This window comes from Peromyscus maniculatus, chromosome 3, assembly GCF_049852395.1.
Source record: "Peromyscus maniculatus bairdii isolate BWxNUB_F1_BW_parent chromosome 3, HU_Pman_BW_mat_3.1, whole genome shotgun sequence".
In the NCBI taxonomy this organism is placed as follows: Eukaryota; Metazoa; Chordata; class Mammalia; order Rodentia; family Cricetidae; genus Peromyscus; species Peromyscus maniculatus.
The window spans coordinates 122646427-122666004 of NC_134854.1; the positions used below are offsets into that span (position 1 = coordinate 122646427).

General features: G+C 43.5%; 1 protein-coding gene across 1 annotated transcript in view; it reads right to left on the reverse strand.

Moving 5' to 3' along the window:
* Positions 1-4241: 4241 nt before the first annotated feature.
* Positions 4242-19578, reverse strand: part of Rybp (RING1 and YY1 binding protein) — a 51993-nt gene continuing 36656 nt past the window's right edge. Inside the window, exons 3-5 of the mRNA XM_076567464.1 lie at positions 8699-8875; positions 8496-8594; positions 4242-8122 (exon numbers count right to left, since the gene is read on the reverse strand). Of these exons, the coding sequence (XP_076423579.1) occupies positions 7870-8122; positions 8496-8594; positions 8699-8875 (529 nt within the window). The 3' untranslated portion in view covers positions 4242-7869. The remainder of the gene's footprint in view (positions 8123-8495; positions 8595-8698; positions 8876-19578) is intronic.

A 19578-nucleotide genomic window follows, 5' to 3' on the forward strand; every position in this document is an offset into this window, starting at 1 on the left:
AAGTACAAAAGCAGCAACCATTCTCGAAGCTTCTAACACAAGCACTTGGGGAGACAGACTGAAAGGACCCAGGGTCCTTCTGAGGCCTTGGGTTTGGGTCCTGGCATCCATGTTGAATGTGCGTGTTCCTGCTACTGCACCATCCTGCTAACATGACGGCCTTCCCTTGGGGGTAAGGCAGGCCCCACAGAGCCACCAAATCTGACAGCCTTCATGGTGATGGGGCTCCCCAAGCCTAATGTCTCCCCCCTGCAGCCCTGCAGCAGTCTTCCTTAGGCAGGTCTCGGGTGGCAGGGGATTTTCACAAGCACTGAGGTGGACGGTCATGGCCAGCTGCCAGCATCTCACCTGCTGTGGGGAAGAAAGGCTCGTGGAGTGGGGAAGGACTCACTTGAGCTGCAGTGTGACTAAAATGATGTCCGGAGGGCCTTGTTGACAGCCAAGGCCAGCAGGGAAACCAGCACATTCTGAACATCTGCCAGGAGCCAGGAATTCTTCAGGTCGTAAAGCCTCGCAAATACCTGATCACCCCACAAAGCCAGGATCACAGAGACGCAGTGCTGGCCTCCAAGTAACAGAGCGGTTTGTATGTGGCACTTGGGCTCACCAGTCCCTTGCTCTGTTCACTACAGCCTCCCCCTGTGTCATACTAGTGGATTGTTTTAAAAATACCAGGGTGACGAAAGGGAACAAATCTCTTTGTCTTCGGGACTTTTCAGAGCTTCTGATACTCACCTGCCCTAATGGGCTGGGATGTGGCTTGGTTGGTATCGTATTGTGCTTGCTTGGCATGCATGAAGCCTTGGGTTCAATCCTCAGCAACTCCTGTGGGTTAAACGTCACGGTTCCATGATGGCATGTTCTTAGATTTCTAATTCTCCTTCATATTATAAAGGAAGAAAAGGTAGCAGAATGGAGCTCTATTTAGTCCTAAGAAAAATGAAGTTGTATCATCTGCAGGAAAATAGATGGAACTGGAGATGTTAAGCAATATAAACTGGACCCAGAAAGACATATTGCATGTTTTCTCACATATGGAGAGAAACATGTTAAGTCTGTAGACCGTAGGTTGCACACATATACACGATACAAGAACAGAAGAGGGGCTATTTGGGAAGAGGGTTAGTGCAGGGAGAGACTGGACAGGGCAACAGAGGGTAACTACAGCCAAAGCTCTCAACAGAAAAACCACCTGCTGACATCTCCCAGAGGCCAGGGCACATAGAGGTCAAGGCAGAAAGAATGTGAGCAGAGGATGGGGAGGAGCGCTACAAGTCCTCTAGACATGATGTGGTCACTGCAATCCCCAAAACACAGGAGTTGGGATCACCTGCACAGGACAAGGGGAGGGTGGCGAAGAGGGCAGAAGGGGTCCTCAGGAATGGGAAGGAATAAGAGAAGGTGGGGGCAAGGTAGGTATCACAACAAACAGCATATGCAAGAAACTTCCAAAAACTGATTTTTTTTTTTTGTTTGTTTGTTTGTTTTTTGAGACAGGGTTTTTCTGTGTATCCTTGGATGTCCTGGAACTTACTCTGTAGACCAGGCTGGCCTTGGACTTTCAGAGATCTGCCTCCCTAGTGCTGGGATTAAAGGCATTTTAAAAGTGCCCCCAAAAAAGTCATTACAAAACCCATTGCTTAATTCAACAAATTTACTAGTAAAAAAAAAAAAAAAAAAAAAAAAATTAAACCACGAAATAAAATTGACAACCAAACAAACTAACAGGATAAAAATGAACATCCTTGAAAACTCAGACTTTTAATGGAAAGCCACACTGGGTGCATCACTAGCCACAGAGCAGCTGTCAAAGCCACTCCGGGATTCCACTTACTTATCCGTGCCCTTTAATCAACTGGTGCTGCCTCTGGGCCAGGAAAAAATAGTACCAACTAAAAAGCACAATAAACCAACCAGAAAACAAACTTGTTATCAGTGAGGTTATCAGTGAACAGAAGAATGCAAATTCAGGAAAAGAAATCTCCTCTTACTAGAGATGGTTCAACAGCCACTTCTCAGGGCATCTGCTACTCACCTGGCAAGAGACCAAAGCATGTCTTGAGTGCATGTTCCATCTGTCTTAGCAAGGACTACACACCTGTGAGGCTGACTTGCCCAAGACACCCAGTTCCTGGAGATGAGTCTCGCTCAGCTCCATCTACTCAAGTATATCCTATCACTTCCAGGAGTAACATCCATTCGTTGATCATGCTTGTGATTTATGGCTGAGACAGAACAGGGTGGTGGGGGTGGGGGGGGTGGGATGGAGCCTGGGTAGGTCCCGGTCTAGACTACACAGTGGCACTCAGGACTGCAGGTCCTTGGATCAGGAGTTCAGGGTTGCTCTTCAGGCTGCAGGGCTTGCAGTACTAGGAACCTTCCATTTTGGCGATGTTCTGCAAGGAGCCAGATTCTTTGAAGAGTGAGGTTCTAGGTAGTCTCTTCCTCCCTGACACCTCCAAGCCTCTAGGCTGACCTCCTCCTTGGATGCCTAGCTTCTGTTACTCAAATGTTGATTCAAATGTTTTGAGTGAGTTCTGTCCTTGGCAAGAATAACAAATGGGCTCTATGTGAGCGGGGGATGGATGGGACATCAACATTTGTGTTAGAAAAGTCTGGTTCTAGATTCAGCTTTAAAGAATAAAGGGCTAGTGATCAACTAGTGATGTCTGGTACGAGCCCATGGTGTGAAGCTGCAGCAGCCTGTGTGCTTGCCCTGCAGGTCTAGGGCAAAGGCACCCCTACATCTGGGTCTGGTGGTGCAGTCCTAGCTACTCTGGAGGCCAGGGCAGGAGGACCAGAAGTTCAAGATTTGCCTGGAAAACTTGGGGAAGCCATCTCAAAAATTAAACTTTAATAGAGCTCACCTGGCATGTGCAAGGCCGTTTATGTTCAACCCCCAGCACAGGGCTATCTATGCTATCTATCTATGCCTGCACGGTAGGCCTTTGCCAAGTCTACTGTCCTCTCGACCTCACTGCTCACCCCTAGCAACCTGTGAATGCATGATCGAAAGTGAAGCCTGACCGACCCCCACCCCACTTTGATTAATGCCTATCTTTCACTACACTGTCTGCCCAGGCCCCACAGTGGCTTGTATCCCCAGGTGTGGCCTATGGTTTTTCTGGAAACATTATAGAGATTTTCCTGTAAAACCAACCGTCCCCTTCCACTGGGCAGGCAGAGTAGGCCTTGGCTTCCATCAACGACTAGCAAACAGGACTTAGCTGAAGTGACCAGCTTTCTCTTCCGTGATTCTGAGTGCCAGGGTCCAGGTGAAGGTGCAGCAGGCTTCCTTTGCTCCAGGCAAGGGTTGGCTGTCCAGGCACAAACATCATTCTGGCCCTGTGCAATTCCTTCAGCAAGTGCCTCTAATCATACTGAGGTCACACCTGCAAGCAGTTCTCAGGTCTGGACAGCAAAGGCCTCTCAGACAATGAGGTTAATAATCTCCTCTTTTGGATGTCCAGTGTTCACACACGTCACATGGGAGGTTCCATCCTCCCAAGTGCTCCCAGTACTACTGTTAGTGGGATCCCCACAAAGGGCCTCCAAGTACCACCAAAAGCATGGGAGGGAGAGCAGAGCACCTTTCTGCACCTAAGATGTCCCGGCACAAACACCAGCAACACCAACACCAACACCATTTACTCTGTGCACTTGAAATCTTCCCAACAGTGATGAAATGCAGACAGGGACCATTTAGAAAGCGTTTCTTCAACAACCAAGACTCCCATTCGCACTTTCTTTTAGTGCCAGCTCAAGCACAGAACCAGACAAGGTGTCCTCAGGACGAATCCTCAAAGGCAGGCCACAAGCAGCAGCAGGGAAGGAGCCGGCCTTGCTGCAGGGCTTGTGGGCCAGACAAGGTGTTTCACTCCATCTGCTCACAACAGGCTTAATGGGCTCTGGCAAGAGCAGGGGCTGTCTGGGGGCTTTCAAACACTGGAGGACAGCTCCGGTTCCCTCCTCTGGATCACACAGCCTAGCTGAAAGGAGCGTAGACACAATCATTTTCTTCCAAATTCTGATGTTTGGGCTCAATTCTCTCCTGTACTACCGTTTGTGATCTATACACTAAAACACTCAACACCAGCTTGTGGTAACTCAAGTACTGAAGGAACTATGCTTTCTATTCCCACTGGAAACATCCCACAAGGGTGTGTGTGTGGGGGGGGGGAGAAACTAGGCTTTTCTAAGGGCTGAAGTCTATGGAACAACAAAAATAATCATCTCCAATGTAAATTTTACTATTTTATTTGTGAAAAAACTACAAGCAGAATTCATAAATAGACATTTCTATTTAAAGCAGGAAAATGATAAAGTGGCTTCTAATAACATAGTCGTGCACATGCCAATAACAGGAATATATTAACATCTTTTATTTGCTAGACAAAGAGCAGTGTCCAATATAAATTTCCCCCAAACATTTAAGACCTGTGAATTTCTGACCAGTTCACAAAACCACCGACACTTTAGCATGAAGAGAAAACAAACCTAACAGACTGTCAGCTCTAAGACGGACGGAGCAGAAACTTCCAAAGCATTATACAAGCCATCTTTCTGGGCAAATGGAAAATAGAGCTCGTATAAGACATTAACAAAAGTTCACAAGGGAAGATTATGTTCTGACATACTTAACAAGCATTCGCTATCTGTCTCCAACAAACAAAGCTAAGGAAATAATGTAACCATCTTTACACAGTAAATTAAGGTTACAAGTCATACACAAGAACAGAACTGCTTGCGCGTTAGAAACTGTTCAGCTCCATTGTCACACTCTAAAGGTTGGCTCTTAAACCATTTTCAGTAACATACAAGCAAAGGTTATTATATATTCAGCAATTAATAAATTCTCAATAATTTAAGATATGGTAGCTTAAAAATGCAGACTGAGAATGATCTTGATAAGGCAGGCGAGACATCTTAGTGGAGCTAAACTCACAGAAGCTTCCGCCAATGTTCTGAAGTATCCAGATCCAAACTGAAAAGTTTCTTGATTAAAATATTTTCGTGGGTATCAAGATGTCTTTTTTTTTTTCCTCCCAACTGCATGACTTGGGCAGAGCAAGTTCGGTCAGCTCTGTGCGTGTGCGCACCGAGTGTGAAAATCATGTACTAAACATATGGGAAACTTGCAAGCCTTAACACTGTGCTTTTGTTTTAATATGCTTCCTGTGCCACTGAATACCAAGTATTTCTGGTCCTCTTAATGTCTCTTTGTAAGCTACACTAGTGTTTTTTACCTACTGAGTACTATAGTAGGGCAAACTGTAGATGCAGGAAGCTACTAGGAATTCCATTTCCAGAATGCATGCCTGAGGATGTCATCGTAGCACCTCTCCTCCACCCCAAGAGAGCCTGTGACAGCAGCAACCGGGCGGCCGGGAACATCTGAGTGCTTCGACTCCGCCACTGCCAGCTGCAGTTAGTTTCTCCCTCAAGGCAAGTTCACTCCACTCGTTCTGAAGCCTTTCCTCCCTTCCCCTCTCCTCATTAATTTATCACGGAGGCAAAACTGAAGAACCAAGACACGGGCCATGAATGAATTAGTAGCCTATGAGGAGCTGGTAAATCAGCCTTTCCCACTAATCTAGGGGGTCCAATCACTTTACATGAAACTCGTTTTGAAAAAGTACACAGTGTTTCTGAACAAAGTGCATACCAACACTTATTGGTTCAAAGAGCAGTGCAATCCACATGAATTTGGTGGCATTTAATTTTTTTTAAAAAGTTAATTAAAAAACTTAGCAATTCCTTACACCTCTGGAAAATAAATATGGCTGACTAATTAACCCTCCCTGAGACCCTTAATAAAAGGAATATTAAAACTTTAGAAGGAATGTCTTTGCAATACCCCACTAATATTAAAATGTGGATTTAAAATTCATAGTCAAATCACTATGTATTATATATTCTGATGCTTACAGAAAGCACCTGATTTCCTTTGGTTCATTAATAAATACTTTAAAAAGGTATTTAAAAAGGTAAGTACAGCTTGCATCCCAGACACAAGCACTGTTTTAAAAAGAGGGGAGCATTGTCCATGCTTCTGAGAACAGGAGCCCAGCGACAAATAGCACTGCCTTTGTGGACAGAACGTAGACCACGGCGCATCAAATGACTGGTTTTAATGTAAATGTGAATGGAACCGTTCCTGTTGGCTACTCAATTCAAGCTGTTAATATGTTCTTAACTTGTTGCCTCCACAGATAGAAATTAGCTCTATTATTAAGCAAACCCGGTTAACACCAAGAGGTGGTGTTTCCTTACACACTCTCCCATGAGTCCTTAGAGTGTGATCAAATAAAAGAGGTTACCACCACCTTCTCATGCTCACAGGGACTCAAGTACTACAAACTCAGCGGATATGAAGGTAGTCAGGCAGGAGAGATACCCTGAATCTAAGAGCAAAGCAGAACACCCAAATTTGGGATGAAATGGGGTGATAAACTGTCATTAGTGGTCTTCAATTATCCCCCGCCCCCCAAAATGGTAAAAAGTGAAAAGAAACTTTAGAGTTCAGTCAAGCTATCTCTGTTGAGAGGACAGAGACTGCCCGTTCACTCTCCTGGGATGTGAGCCTTCCCTACAACTTGCCCGTGTACCCCTGCAGTCCTTTCCCCCACAAGGAGCTGAGAACTGACACCAGAAACTGGAAGATCCGTGTCAGGTCTGGATGTGTGGTCGACAACCGTTGTTTAGCAGGTTTTAAGAAGACAAACTAACAACTGTGTTAGTAGGGTGAGGGCTTGAGGGTGGGGGCGGGGTGAAGTGGCAAACAGGCCATGGTCACAAAATCCACCACTGCAGTGTCACAGGGGAAGTAGACACGGGGCTGCTCCCTAGATGGTGGGGATTAAAAATGCACTACCGCAACCCTACAACTGAGAGACAGCTGCTGATGTGCCTCAGGCATGAGCAGGGGTCTGGAAAAAGGCCGGAATTCGAGATACAGAACACCATAGTTTCATGAGTGCTTAATAAGAACAGTAATGTTAACATGTAACCGTAATTTACACGAATACTTGGCATTCTGGAGCTAGTTTTGTTACTTCCGAATGGTCAAAGCCCTCCAACTGAACCACTGGTGATTTGTCAATTATCCCATCGCAAATGCAGGCTATCTGGAGCAGTCTTTCAATTTGAGATCACATTGTTTAAAAAATATATTTTTTATATCATCCAGTACTCTTAAAGACAGATGAGAGAGTCAAGTTCCCATGTAGGTTGGAACATACTTCATGTAAGACTGATTGGAATTACATCTCAGCACTTTCATAGAAGGGACCGTCCCGTTTCTGTGTCAACTGTCCAATGTTGTGTTCACTTCACAGTGTATCAAGCACCAGCGTTGCCATGGATTGGTTTCAAATAACCCTTTATATATAATTTTATATTTATATATATAGTTATATCAAAACTGATAGTACAGAGTATAGCTGGAAGAAAGAACTAAATTTTAAGAGGATATGCTGACAGGATGGAGTCTGTGAACACAATAAATAAAAGTTCCCTCCCCCCTCCCAACCCTCTTCAACAAAACAGAAACAGAAAACCAGTTGTAATGTACATGGAAAATTGTGCACAGCAGATTTTTTTATATAAAAAGTAGATTCAGGAGCACATCCAATTATAAATGATTGTTAGGAAAATCATATAAAACAATGGAATACATAAAAGTGTCAAGAGGAACTGTCAGGGTACGAAATTCCTTGGTGGCCAGATGCCCACGGCAAGCAGAACCTCTCCTGGTAGCATCACTACAAGGTCGTCCACAGAAGACTCTCCAGGGCGCAAGCAGCATGGGCAGGTGGAGGGTTTGAATCTCATACCCTGATTCATAGTTTCACAATTCCATGTGCAATTTCAGAAGGACTCGTCATTCACTGCTGACATGTCGCCCTTTGGCGTGGAGGAGCGGGAGGAGCCTTTGTCTGTGCTCTCTGACCCCGAGCTGCTCTGGTTCTGCTGTTCTGACCCTGCACTGGAGGTCACTGTGGAGGAGGATGTCGAGGAGGATCGAGTCTTTTCTTTAAAGTCTGTGATAATGACGGTGACGTTGCCCACAGTTACGGCCAACTGCTGTGCGGTGCTCCTGTCCACATTCTTCAGCCGGGGCCTGAAACATGCCAAGGGAAGCGCTTAGGGAGTGACAGCAACACAAGCCTTCCCACAAGCTTGTGCCCAGGGACCTACACACACCATGAACTGCCACAGAAGCAATGCTGCCCATTAGCTGCAGGCGTGCTGACCACTTGATCAATGAGACATGACCATCAGCTAGCAGAACTTTTGATCATATATGATGGCCCACTTCTGTTCTTTCTGTTCTGGCCAAGATAATCTCAAAAGGTCAGCAGCCTTACCTCTAGCTCCTCATTCCACCCCCCACCCCCACCCCCCAAATTTCTAAAATCTCTAAGTATGCTGCAACCTTAGGCTTTTGATTATGATTAAATCAACAACTTAGTAGTTCACTCCTTTCATAGTACCTTGAGGTGTGATTCGTTTCGCTGGTCTTTGTTGTAGCGTTAGCAGACTGTATACTGTTAGCTTCACTAGGAGGATCTTTCAGAATATCAGACTTTGGTCTAAGGGGTGAAGCAAAGACCCAGAGAAATAAAAGTAAGTCATCATTGAAAATCTCTGACCCTGGTGTAAATGAGCACATTGTATTTAGTACCCAGAAACTTACTTTGTTTTCTTGTTGGTGTTTTTCTTGGTGACACTGGGGCTGATGTCCTTGTCTTTATCAGGTTTCTCTTTGTCGGGCTTTTCTACCTTCTCCTTCTTCTCCTTCTTGGGGGGAGGTGGAGTGGCGTACTGCTGTGCCACCTGCTGTGCCACCAGCTGAGAATTGATGCGAGGTTTCCTACAACAGTCAACAGGAGATAGGTACAGCATCAGTGCCTGTGTTGGCACTTCTTACCAACATTACTCCACATTGTTTCAACGTTGTGTGTGTGCGTAGCCTTCAAAAGGAGACATCACATGCACTTGTGATCCATATGTGCAGAGCCCTGTGCATCATCCAACACGTTATAAGAGTGCTACAAACACTTCTTTTGAGCTGTCACGATTATACTGACAGCTTTCAAATACTTCCGCTGCAGAGGGCTAATCTGGTTTTATTAAAGGGACACTGGTAATCCCCTGAAAAGAGAATGAAATTAGAAGTGTGACATTCACTCCTCAATCTAATTATTCCAACTGGGCCTGCTCCCCTGCAGCTGTGATTGGCATGGACAACACATACAGGGCAATAAAAGGTAACTGTGGTTCATAAAACTCCCAAGGGGATGAAATCACTGTGGAAAAAAAAACCTCAGACAAGTGATACATTGACTGTGTCATAACAGTTATGCATGCACCAATCTCCAGCTGACACAGGCTCTCTCATCACTGTTGTGTGTAACTTCTAAGTAGTGCCAACACTTTTACAATACAGGACCATTCATAGACCCAAACTAGGGGGAAGGAATGCTAGCCAATGTTTCTATAGACAACAACCCCTCCTCTGCAGCCTCATAACAGATCTCTTAAGTGAGGTAGGCCCCAAACTATGACAAGGCAAGTGGCCCATCCAGCGAGGAATACTGGGCAAGGGGATGACCTGTCAGGTTAGTGATGGTTGGGATGAAATGTTATTGACCATGGCTGACTACAACTGGCCACTGAAGCTTGGATGAGACAAGATTCCTATAATACTAATATAAAATTTCCCTAGCTAGACATTCAAGAAGAATCAATGCTCCAAACCTCAAATGGGAATATTCAAATGGGTTCTTAGCAAAGTGAAGGGACAGGCTGCTAGAACACAGCAGAGGTGACCAAGGCGGAAGTCCTAAGCAGAGGACCTGGAAGAGCACAACCTCCACAGCACTGCCTTCTCCCGTAGTTCCGCTATTCCTCACGGGACTGTTAAGCAAACATGGTTAAAGGAGTACCCCTTGAAAAGACATGGCATGGGGACAGGTACTTATAGTTCCAGTAGAGGTGCAACCTCAGAGAATGTCTATCAGCCTCCAGCAACAACGGCCTGGATCAGGAAACCAGGTCCCTGAAAGTACAGTTCTCCAAGTGAGGGATTAAGTCACAACATCTCTATCGGCGGTTCTCAACCTTCACAATGCTGTGACCCTTTAATGCAGCTCATGATGTAGTGATGCCCAACCATAAAACCATTTTCATTGCTACTTCATAACTGTAATTTTGCTGTTATGAATCGTGATGTAAAAATGATATTCAACCCTTGTGAAAGGGTCACTCAACCCCAAAGGGGTCTCAACCCACAGGTTGAGAACCACTGCTCTAGATGACTGCACTGAGTCTAAGCCTTTAGGTGAAAAGGTGCTGTCAGTTTTAACAATGAAGCAGCCCTACCTAATATGTTCCTTCAAAGAGGAATATAGCTGCAAATACAAAGACAATATGAAAGCATTTCATAGACACCAAAGGAACAAAACCCAGCTGTTTACAGGGATTATTATCAAGCAGTATAAATAATATACTTTAACCTACACTCGCGTGTCAAAAGGAATTTCAGTGCTGGAGTGTAGTGTGTTTTCCCTGCATACACAAAGTCCTGCATTCGATCCCTGCTGTTAAACCTAATAAATTTTGAGGCCAGCTGAGCTACAGGAGGCTTTGGTATGTACAGAAAGTACTATGATCTGAGGATCCTTTCAATTAAGCCAGACACAGAACCAAAAGCGTCTAGGGGCCACATGCTAGAACCTCAATAAAGTTTTGTGGTGTCTTTTACTAGGCTACACTTTACATCTCAATGCCAGGTAAAAAGAGAAAATAAACAGCCAGGTGGTGGTGACACATGCCTTTAATCCCAGCACTCAGGAGGCAGAGGCAGGAGCAGGAGGATCTGAGTTCAAGGCCAGCCAGGACTACACAGAGAAACTCTTGTCTCAGGGAGAAGGGAGGGAGGAAAAAGGAGCAAATAAATAACCCCTGCGGGTAAAGGCAAAGGAGAACGAATGCATGGTGCGGTCTCCACTCTACTTTCAGCTCAGCCACTCCTACAAATCAGGTCTGCAAAGATGAAAGGACTACAGGCTGCTGTCAGCAATGGCAATTCCCAGGCAGAGAGGGTAAGAGCTTGGGTGAGGGTAGGGTGTGGGCAGAGATGTAGCATGGACATCAGAGATGGTGTCTATTTTGGTACAAGGCATGTGCGCTAATATAGTCCTAGAGGGAGAAGCAGAGAGATGGACAGAAAGGGAGCTCTTGCATCTTAAACCACTTGTGAAGGCCTGGCTATGGGCAGAGTACCTAACAGCACAGCTTCCAGCTCCCTGCTGTAGTTCTCTGGCTTCTCCAGGATGCAGGACTCCTGACAAGGACAGCCTGCTGGCACTACTCAAATGCTGCAGCCAACAGGTAAGATGTTTAAACACTGTGCCAATGTCAGGCACTCACACATCAGCAAATACGCTGCAATTCTTCAGCACAGGCCAACAAGCTTCATTATGGACAGGACAAAAAATCTATATATACAGAGAATAAATGATGGTCCATTCATCCTAGCATAGGCACAACAGTGTGTGGGCAGACAGTGATGTGCTGTGTTATACAAGCCAAAAGGAATTAAGACTAATTAGCATAGTATTCAATTATTACCATGAAAATTGACCCAGCTTCTAAAAGCACTGTGTTATTTGAAAATAACTGCTGTGTTCTAAATGTTGTATGTATGGCTCAATGATGTCCTTAATTGACCTTATAAGCAACCCACCACTTGTTCTCCTCCACCCAAACCCTCCATAGTGACTATTTTTTTTCTTTAGTTCAAATACTTGCTACAAACTAATCACTGCCCATCACACCCAGTATTTCTAGTATAAGGAGCAATTTCATGACCTAAGAAAAATGAAAGCCTAAAATGGTCTCTCATATTAAGGCATCCCTATGAGAAGCACTGATTTTTCCCCCTGATTCCACAAACATGTATATGCCCAGCCTAGACACCAAAGCTATTCTTCCTACCTCTTGTAGATGAAAGTCTTACCAGAAGATAGGAATGGTAGTACTTCCAACAGCAGGGCACTGGACAGATCAAATATGCTTTTGCAAATACAATTTTATAAATTAAAGTTATTTTTCTTTGCAAAAGTGCCTGGTTAAAGCCACACTGAGCTAAATAATTGATCTTTGTTTGAACTAGTCTCTATAAAATAACTTAAATTCTACTTGTAAACAGCTAAGGCATAAACACATGTCGGGATGACTCCTAAATCTACCTATAAGGCAATGTGCTAAGCTGTTCATCCCAGCAGCATCACCCACCACACATGAATGGCCCTGGCTTCTTAACCAGTACAACTTGTTTTCTGCTGATTTAATCCTGTTTCCTGACCAAGGAACCTATATGATTCATGACAACTTTGTATTAAAACCAGCTACCTTCACACAAGAGTAATTTAAAACCTCCACTACATTTCAATGTGGACATACCTTAGCAGTTATCACTGATTTCTCGGCTTTCCTCCTTAAGAAATCTTTCAGTACTAAATAGTTCCTACTCCCACAAAACAATCCTTGAAATTCTTTGGCTTCCTGAATGAGCAACTGGGTGCCCTAAAGAAGTTGTAATCCTATTCTAGATTATTCTTTCTCACCAGACTCAAGAGAGCCACCATGCTCTATAAAACTGTCCTCCCAAGTCTAACACCGACTACTGAATTAAACACTTTTCTCCCATGTATTTATTTCTCCTGTTGTCTTACAGGGAATACGGAAAACGTGGTGTAAAAGAGTAAAGCTGAGTGTCCCAGCACTAGGGAAACAGAGGCAAGATCTCTTTAAGTTCCAGGACATGCAGAGCTATAGAGAGAGACTGTTTCAAAAACAAACAAAACAAAAAAAAACACCAATATAAAAAATTGATATGAAAATTTTAGAGTGATATAACCAAGACAACCAAAGCTCCTTGGGGGCTCTTACAATTTTTTAAAGAGAATAAGGACTGCTCTGGTCAAGCATTTCACTATGCAAGTATGCTGTGCCACAGGCAGTCCCACTGTTGAAAAGGCAACCTGCAGAACCATTCAGATGAACTCTTAACTTCAAAAGGTAGAGGCAGGCAGATCTGAGTGATTTCCAGGACAGCCAGGGAGTTACACAGAGAAACCCTGCCTTGAAAAACAAAACAGAACAAAAACAAAGAAAGAAAGTCCATGGATAAGATACTACAAAAATAGAAGGTCTCATGTGGAAGAATGTTTCCTAAGTTGTTTAAAAAATACTTTTAAAAATTGTTTTTGTGAGCCGGGCGGTGGTGGCGCACGCCTTTAATCCCAGCACTCGGGAGGCAGAGGCAGGCGAATCTCTGTGAGTTCGAGGCCAGCCTGGACTACCAAGTGAGTTCCAGGAAAGGCACAAAAGCTACACAGAGAAACCCTGTCTCGAAAAACCAAAAAAAAAAAAAAAAAAAAAATTGTTTTTGTGGTTGGTGCCATGGCATGTATGTGGCGGTCAGCAGACAGCTTGAGGGAACTGGTTCTCTCTCCCCACCATGTGGGTCCTGGCAATTGACCTCAGTTTGCTAGGCTTGGTGCCAAGGGTCCTTACCCTGAGCCATCTTGTTGGCCACTTAGAACCTTTCTCTGAAGATCAATGGGTTTCTCTGGCATTTTCAGTCTTTGGTCAGGATCATACCCCCTGAGGCAGCCCAAACTGCAACTCCTAGACTGGACAGGCAGAGGAGGGCCTGCAGCAGCATCAAGGCTCTCTCTGATGCAGTGCTGGATGATTTTGGGTAAGACACATCATCTGGACAAACTTCTGTGCCCTTGATGATGAAAACATTGAAGTGGAGTAAATGATCACTGAGGTTCCTTTAGCTCGGATACTTGCATTCAATATTTAATAAACGCATCTAAACAAAGTGCTTGCTCTTGAGGCGCAGGCAGGGTTGCAGCTTACATTGTCAGCAACTCATTTAGCCTGTCTTTACAGTCAGCTATATCATATCACAAACACTCTACCGTGAGTTGGATGTGACCAGAATCACCTTCTTCCAAGAGGCATGCAAAACCACCTTCTAAACCACAAGGACAACAACTCTCTAGGCAAATACAGTTTCAAATGCAAATAAACGTGATAAATCAAGTCTCCCTCCAAGAAAGAAAACATTAAAGCAATCCAATCTGCTGTGCAAATTACTTCATAGCTGTCAAAGACCCTATTTAAAATCTATGAAACCATTTTGAAATTATAGTTCATTTCATTAAAATATTTATGAAACACAAAGAATCTGTAATGCTTCAAACAAATGTAAAAGGCTATTTATCAATTCCAGGTCTAATACTCACCCAACTACCTTCTGCAGGTGATGGTTAAGAGAAGTGCTGAACTGAATTTATTGAGGTATCATTTTTCAACATTTCTCAAATCAAAGCCTTAAAATTACCCCCAAACTTAAGTACAAGGAAACAACAGCTGCGAGAAGGTCATTTATGATCAAATGCTCATGCCATAATAGTTTCTAAATCACTGGTAATTAACGCTCTGCTGAAAACCTCAACTACAGTTGGAGCTTATAGAAGGGAATCTTAAACTCCTGGACTTAACACTCTCTGTTTGTGAAACTCTCTCCACACTGCCTTACCCCAGACCACTCATTCACACAGGTCCAACTACACTGGACTTTGTGGTTTTTGGAAGATACCTTCCACCACCTTTTTGCTTACCTTCTATCCCTTAGCTTTTGAGACACACCCAAGCTCAAGACCACTTGTTTCCTCATCTCTCTGGGCAAATAATCTGTAGCCAGGTCTTAGAACAATGCTTCAATCTACCCTGGCATGCACCTGCTGCTTAACATTTCACATCATAATGTACTACTTTTGTTTCTCTACTAGATTATAATTGTAAGGCAGTCCCGATTTCAATTTTGCATTCTACCCCCAAATCTGCTTTGAATTAATAGTTTCCAGACAGGAGCTCAGTGCTTACTTCTATAGGTGTTATGTCCTCTAAAAAGTGGTGCAGAAGCAGATGCTACAACAGCATGGAGCATACCTCTGCATTACAATGTTATACTTAACTGTTTGGGTCTCAGAACAGAACTCTCTAAGGCCCTTTGCATATACAACTCATGTTCTATGTTGCTATTCCTTAGCAGAAAGCCTGCCTGGGACACTGTGGGTTCTCAATGAAAAGTGCATTCTATGAGGAGAGTCTGTGCACTGCTGAGCTTTCTATAAACCACACCTCAGAGTTCTCAGTGTTCTGAAGTCACTAAAGGAACCAAACACCAAAAAAACTGTGTAGCCAGTTCGAGTAGACTTTAACTCAAGTTCATGCTTTTCCACTACACCATATTAGCTTAAGAAGGAAAATGAACACATCCAAGTGAAAGGTTACGGAAGCCGGGCGGTGGTGGCCACCGTTTTACTCCCAGCACTCAGGAGGCAGAGGCAGGTGGATCTACAAAGCTAGTTCCAGGACAACTAGGGCTATGAAGAGAAATCTTGTCTTGAAAAACTAAAACAAAACAAAAGACAAACAAAAGCAAACAAACCCAAAAAGGTAAGGAAGCAAAGAATTGCAAACCATTTTTTAAAGGGAAGCAAAAAAGTTTACAGTTTTGTACTAGGTGAGATACAAGCTCCAATCCTCCACCTTTCTAGTCTCAAATATGCCAACTGCTCAAGCACATTCCCACTTTTGCTCACATGACCAGAGAAGACTTGTGCAATCTGTTCTACAGCATTGTAGTTTAAAACCTTAGGAAGCTTGAGACCTTCAGAAGTGTTAAATCTGTTTCTCTGGCAAAGTAAAAGATATATATATATATAATCTCGCCACCAAAGCATCGTACAATGAGTAAGTAAGTTTGCTTACTTTAACTAGAGAAACCACACCATCACAAGTTAAGTACTCTGGCTTCAAGTGGGATTCCTACACCACAAGATCTCCAAGTGCACAGTGTTAGCTAAACCCTTCATGTATATAAAGGGGTATTTGGACAAACTGGGATGACCTTATATTGCACACATGGCTGTAATCATCTAGATAAAACATTTCAACTTAGTATTTACTTCTAATCAAGTACCTGCTTCTAACATCAAAGCAAATCCACTTTCATTCTTGATCTAACAATATCTAACAGGCTTTGGATTTTCAATACTCTACAAGTGACTCAAAAGTCTGTACCAGAACTCTCCCACCCTCTTCTTAATAACTACCAATGAATGTGGTAATACACTGTGTCCCCCAATATATTGTGTCCCCTAGTAAAATTACCTGGGGGTGAGAGAACAGAAGTCACTAGGTTAGACAGAGAGGCCAGAAAATGGTGGCACACACAACTTTAATCCTATCACTGGGAGGCAGAGATCCGTCTGGATCTCTGTGAGTTCAGGGCCACGCTAGGAATACAGCCAGGCGTGGTGGCACACACCTTTAATCCCAGCACTTGAGATTTCTTTAATCCCAGGAAGCGATGGCAAGAAGTAGAAAGGTATATAAGGAATGAGGACCAGGAACTAGAGGCTTTTAAGCTTTGAGGCTTTTAGCAGCAGTTCAGCTGAGATTCATTCGGGTGAGGACTCAGCAGCTTTCAAGTCTGAGGATTGTGGAAACAGGATCAGATGAGTTGTTGAGGTGAGGTTGGCTGTGGCTTGTTCTGTTTCTCTCATCTTTCAGAATTCACCTCAACATCTGGCTCCAGGCTTGTTTTTAACAATAAGACCTTTAAAATTTGTCTTATAAATGAACTTTCTGCAAAAAACCGCTAAAATATTAAACATCTCCATTCTCCTCTTTTTTTCTTTTTGGGGGTCCAGATGAGGCCCTCACATCACATTTTGCTTTTACTTCTTTCTCTCTGCCTGCCTGTGGTAGCTTCTTAGTATTTTAAGACCATGAAACTTGTAAAAGAGTTGCTTTCTAGAAATATCATTAGGTCAGGGCTGGAAAGATGGCTCAGTGGTTAAGAGCACTTGCTGCATCTTTGGTGGAGAAATTCTGGACTTTACAAATATGCTGTTTCTCTTCAAACTTTCTGCAACTGACTATCTAATGTGGATTCCCCTCAAATAGACCCAGTAGATTTGGGATTTGGAATCTTCCTGCCTGTCTCTAGAATGCTAGAATTACAGGCCTACACCTCTAGACCTGGACCCTTCCACTTGCATCAATTGGAATTCTTTCCCATATACTCATTGTATTTATTTTATGATTTCTATTAGTATGAATTTGTTTATCATATGGGGTATAAAGTTTTGTTTTTTTAAAAATCTCATGTTACCATTACAGGTTCTAGCTTTTTTGCCGTGTGTCCTTTCAACAAACTCCATCCTTCAGAATGTGTTCCAAAGTCTACAAGTTAATAAATATCAAATGGTCACTGGATCATCCAACGTTTTAAAGCAATACATTCAAAGACCACCTATAGAAGAAAGCCCTCACTAGGCTGTGTATATACAAGGTGATAAATGAGCCTTCCCCTCCAGGTAGATGACCTCGAACATATGAGGTTGAGGGCTTGTACATGTAAACGAGGAATTTGAATTTGAATGTCTGTATCACAGGCACTGATCTACAGCACTGACCAAATGTTTTAATGCCTGAGAATACTGTGTTCCAAGGGCACACTTGATCAAACAATATGTAGCTAAAGGCAGAAGAAATATCAAAAGAACTAAGGATAGATTTCAGTTTATCAGTTATATGAACTCCCTAAAATATAAAATGCTTTCTAGAATCTTGGGTATAGAGAAAAAACAAACAACAAACCCACAACTCTCAGAAAGTGGAGCTTTTCCCTCAGAAATAAGGACTCAAAAGCCAAGACTCAGTTCATGTGCCTACAAAAGCATATAGCCTGTTATGAAAGGAAACAGAGAACCGGGTCCTCTTCAGTCTCTACAGCTCAGGGCTAAAGGATAGCAATAGCTCCAAGACTGTTCATTCCTAAACAGCTGCCACACATTCAAAAGCAGCCAAAAGAGGGCAAAAGACAGTGGGTTTGCTTGACTTGGTCACCATTCTCAGTTTTGTTTGTTTTTGTTTTTGTTTTTTAAATTAAGAGCATTTTTGTTGTCATTGTTTTCCAAGACAGAGTTTCTCTGTGTAACCAGCCCTGGCTGTCCTCAAACTCAGAGACCTGCCTGCCTCTGCCTCCCTTAAAAGGGGTGCACCTCCACAGCTCGGCTGAGAAAGGAATCTTTCTATGTTGTCCAGGCTGGCCATAAGCTCTTAGGTTCTTCCTCCTAGTACCTGAGAGACCAGGTGTGCTTCATCATGCCAACTAGCCCTTTATGTTTCCAATGTAGTCAGTCCAAGAAGTTGTACCACAGGCACACAGCATGATTACCATCTCCCATCTTTTGCAGCTCTTTCCCAGACAGTTCTCTTCCCTGCTCCATGAGACGACATGTTTTCTGATATACAGATCAGATCCATCTTTCCTCTAGTTCGATGCACATGAATGACATAGCATATACTTCTCAAGTGCACATCTACTTGCACTGAGCTTGGCCTCGGAGCTTTGTCCATGCTGTGTGCTTGTTGTTTACCCAATCCCTTTGATAGACATTTATGCCTTTTCCATGTTTTAGCTAAAATGAAGAAAGCTGAAATGAGCACCAACTATAAATCTTTGTGTGGACATATGTTTTCATTTCTCCTAGCCAGAGATCTATGGCAAGTCTATATCCAGTTTTTTGATAAGCTGCCAATTCTTTTCTTCAAGAGGATTATACCATTTCACACCCTCTCTCGGCACAGCCCGAACACTATGGCGGCTCTCCATCCGCAACACTGGGTACTAGCAGTCTTTTTCATTTGAGCCATTCACATGGGTGTACAGCAGTGCTTCCAAATGGGGTTTTAGATTTGGGGCACATGGTTTCATGTAGCCCAAACCAGCCCTATACCCCTCATCCTCCTGACTCCATAGGCAGCTTCATCTGGCTTTCACCTGCAATCCTGATGGCTACTTTGTTTCTGAGTTTTATAGCTCCACAAGAACATTGCAGCACTTGTGAGGATCAAAGACAACTGCCAATTTCTGCCAATTTCACACTTAAAGCTGGGTGAGGAGCAATTAAGTGCCATTTCTACCTTAAATTACACACACTCACCATCGTGTGCACATGTGTAAGGCAGATCATGGGCAGTGTCAAGTTCTTTGCTCTCCACCTTATTTTCTGACACAGGCAGGTTCTCTTACTGATTCTGCTACACTGGTTGACCAGCACTCCCCCTGGATCTTCCTGTCTGCCTCTTAGGACTGAGATTACGGTCATGCACTACTACATCAGGCTTGTTGTAGGTTAAAAGTAAACCAGAAGCTTACATGCCTAGAGAATGCAACTGAAGTTCATGTACTCAGAAAGCAGAGCAAAAGTTTCTGTTAAAAAACAAAACACTTGACTCATTTAGGCACAGGCTAACAAGGAAAGAAAAGATAACAAGAGATAGCACTTCAGATGACAGAATCAAAATCCAAAGGGGTTCAGTGACTTCAACAATGGATTCAACGCCTGACAATAAGATATAAAAGGACAGCAATGTGCTTGATGTAGTTCTTTTGCTTTTTTTGGGGGGGGG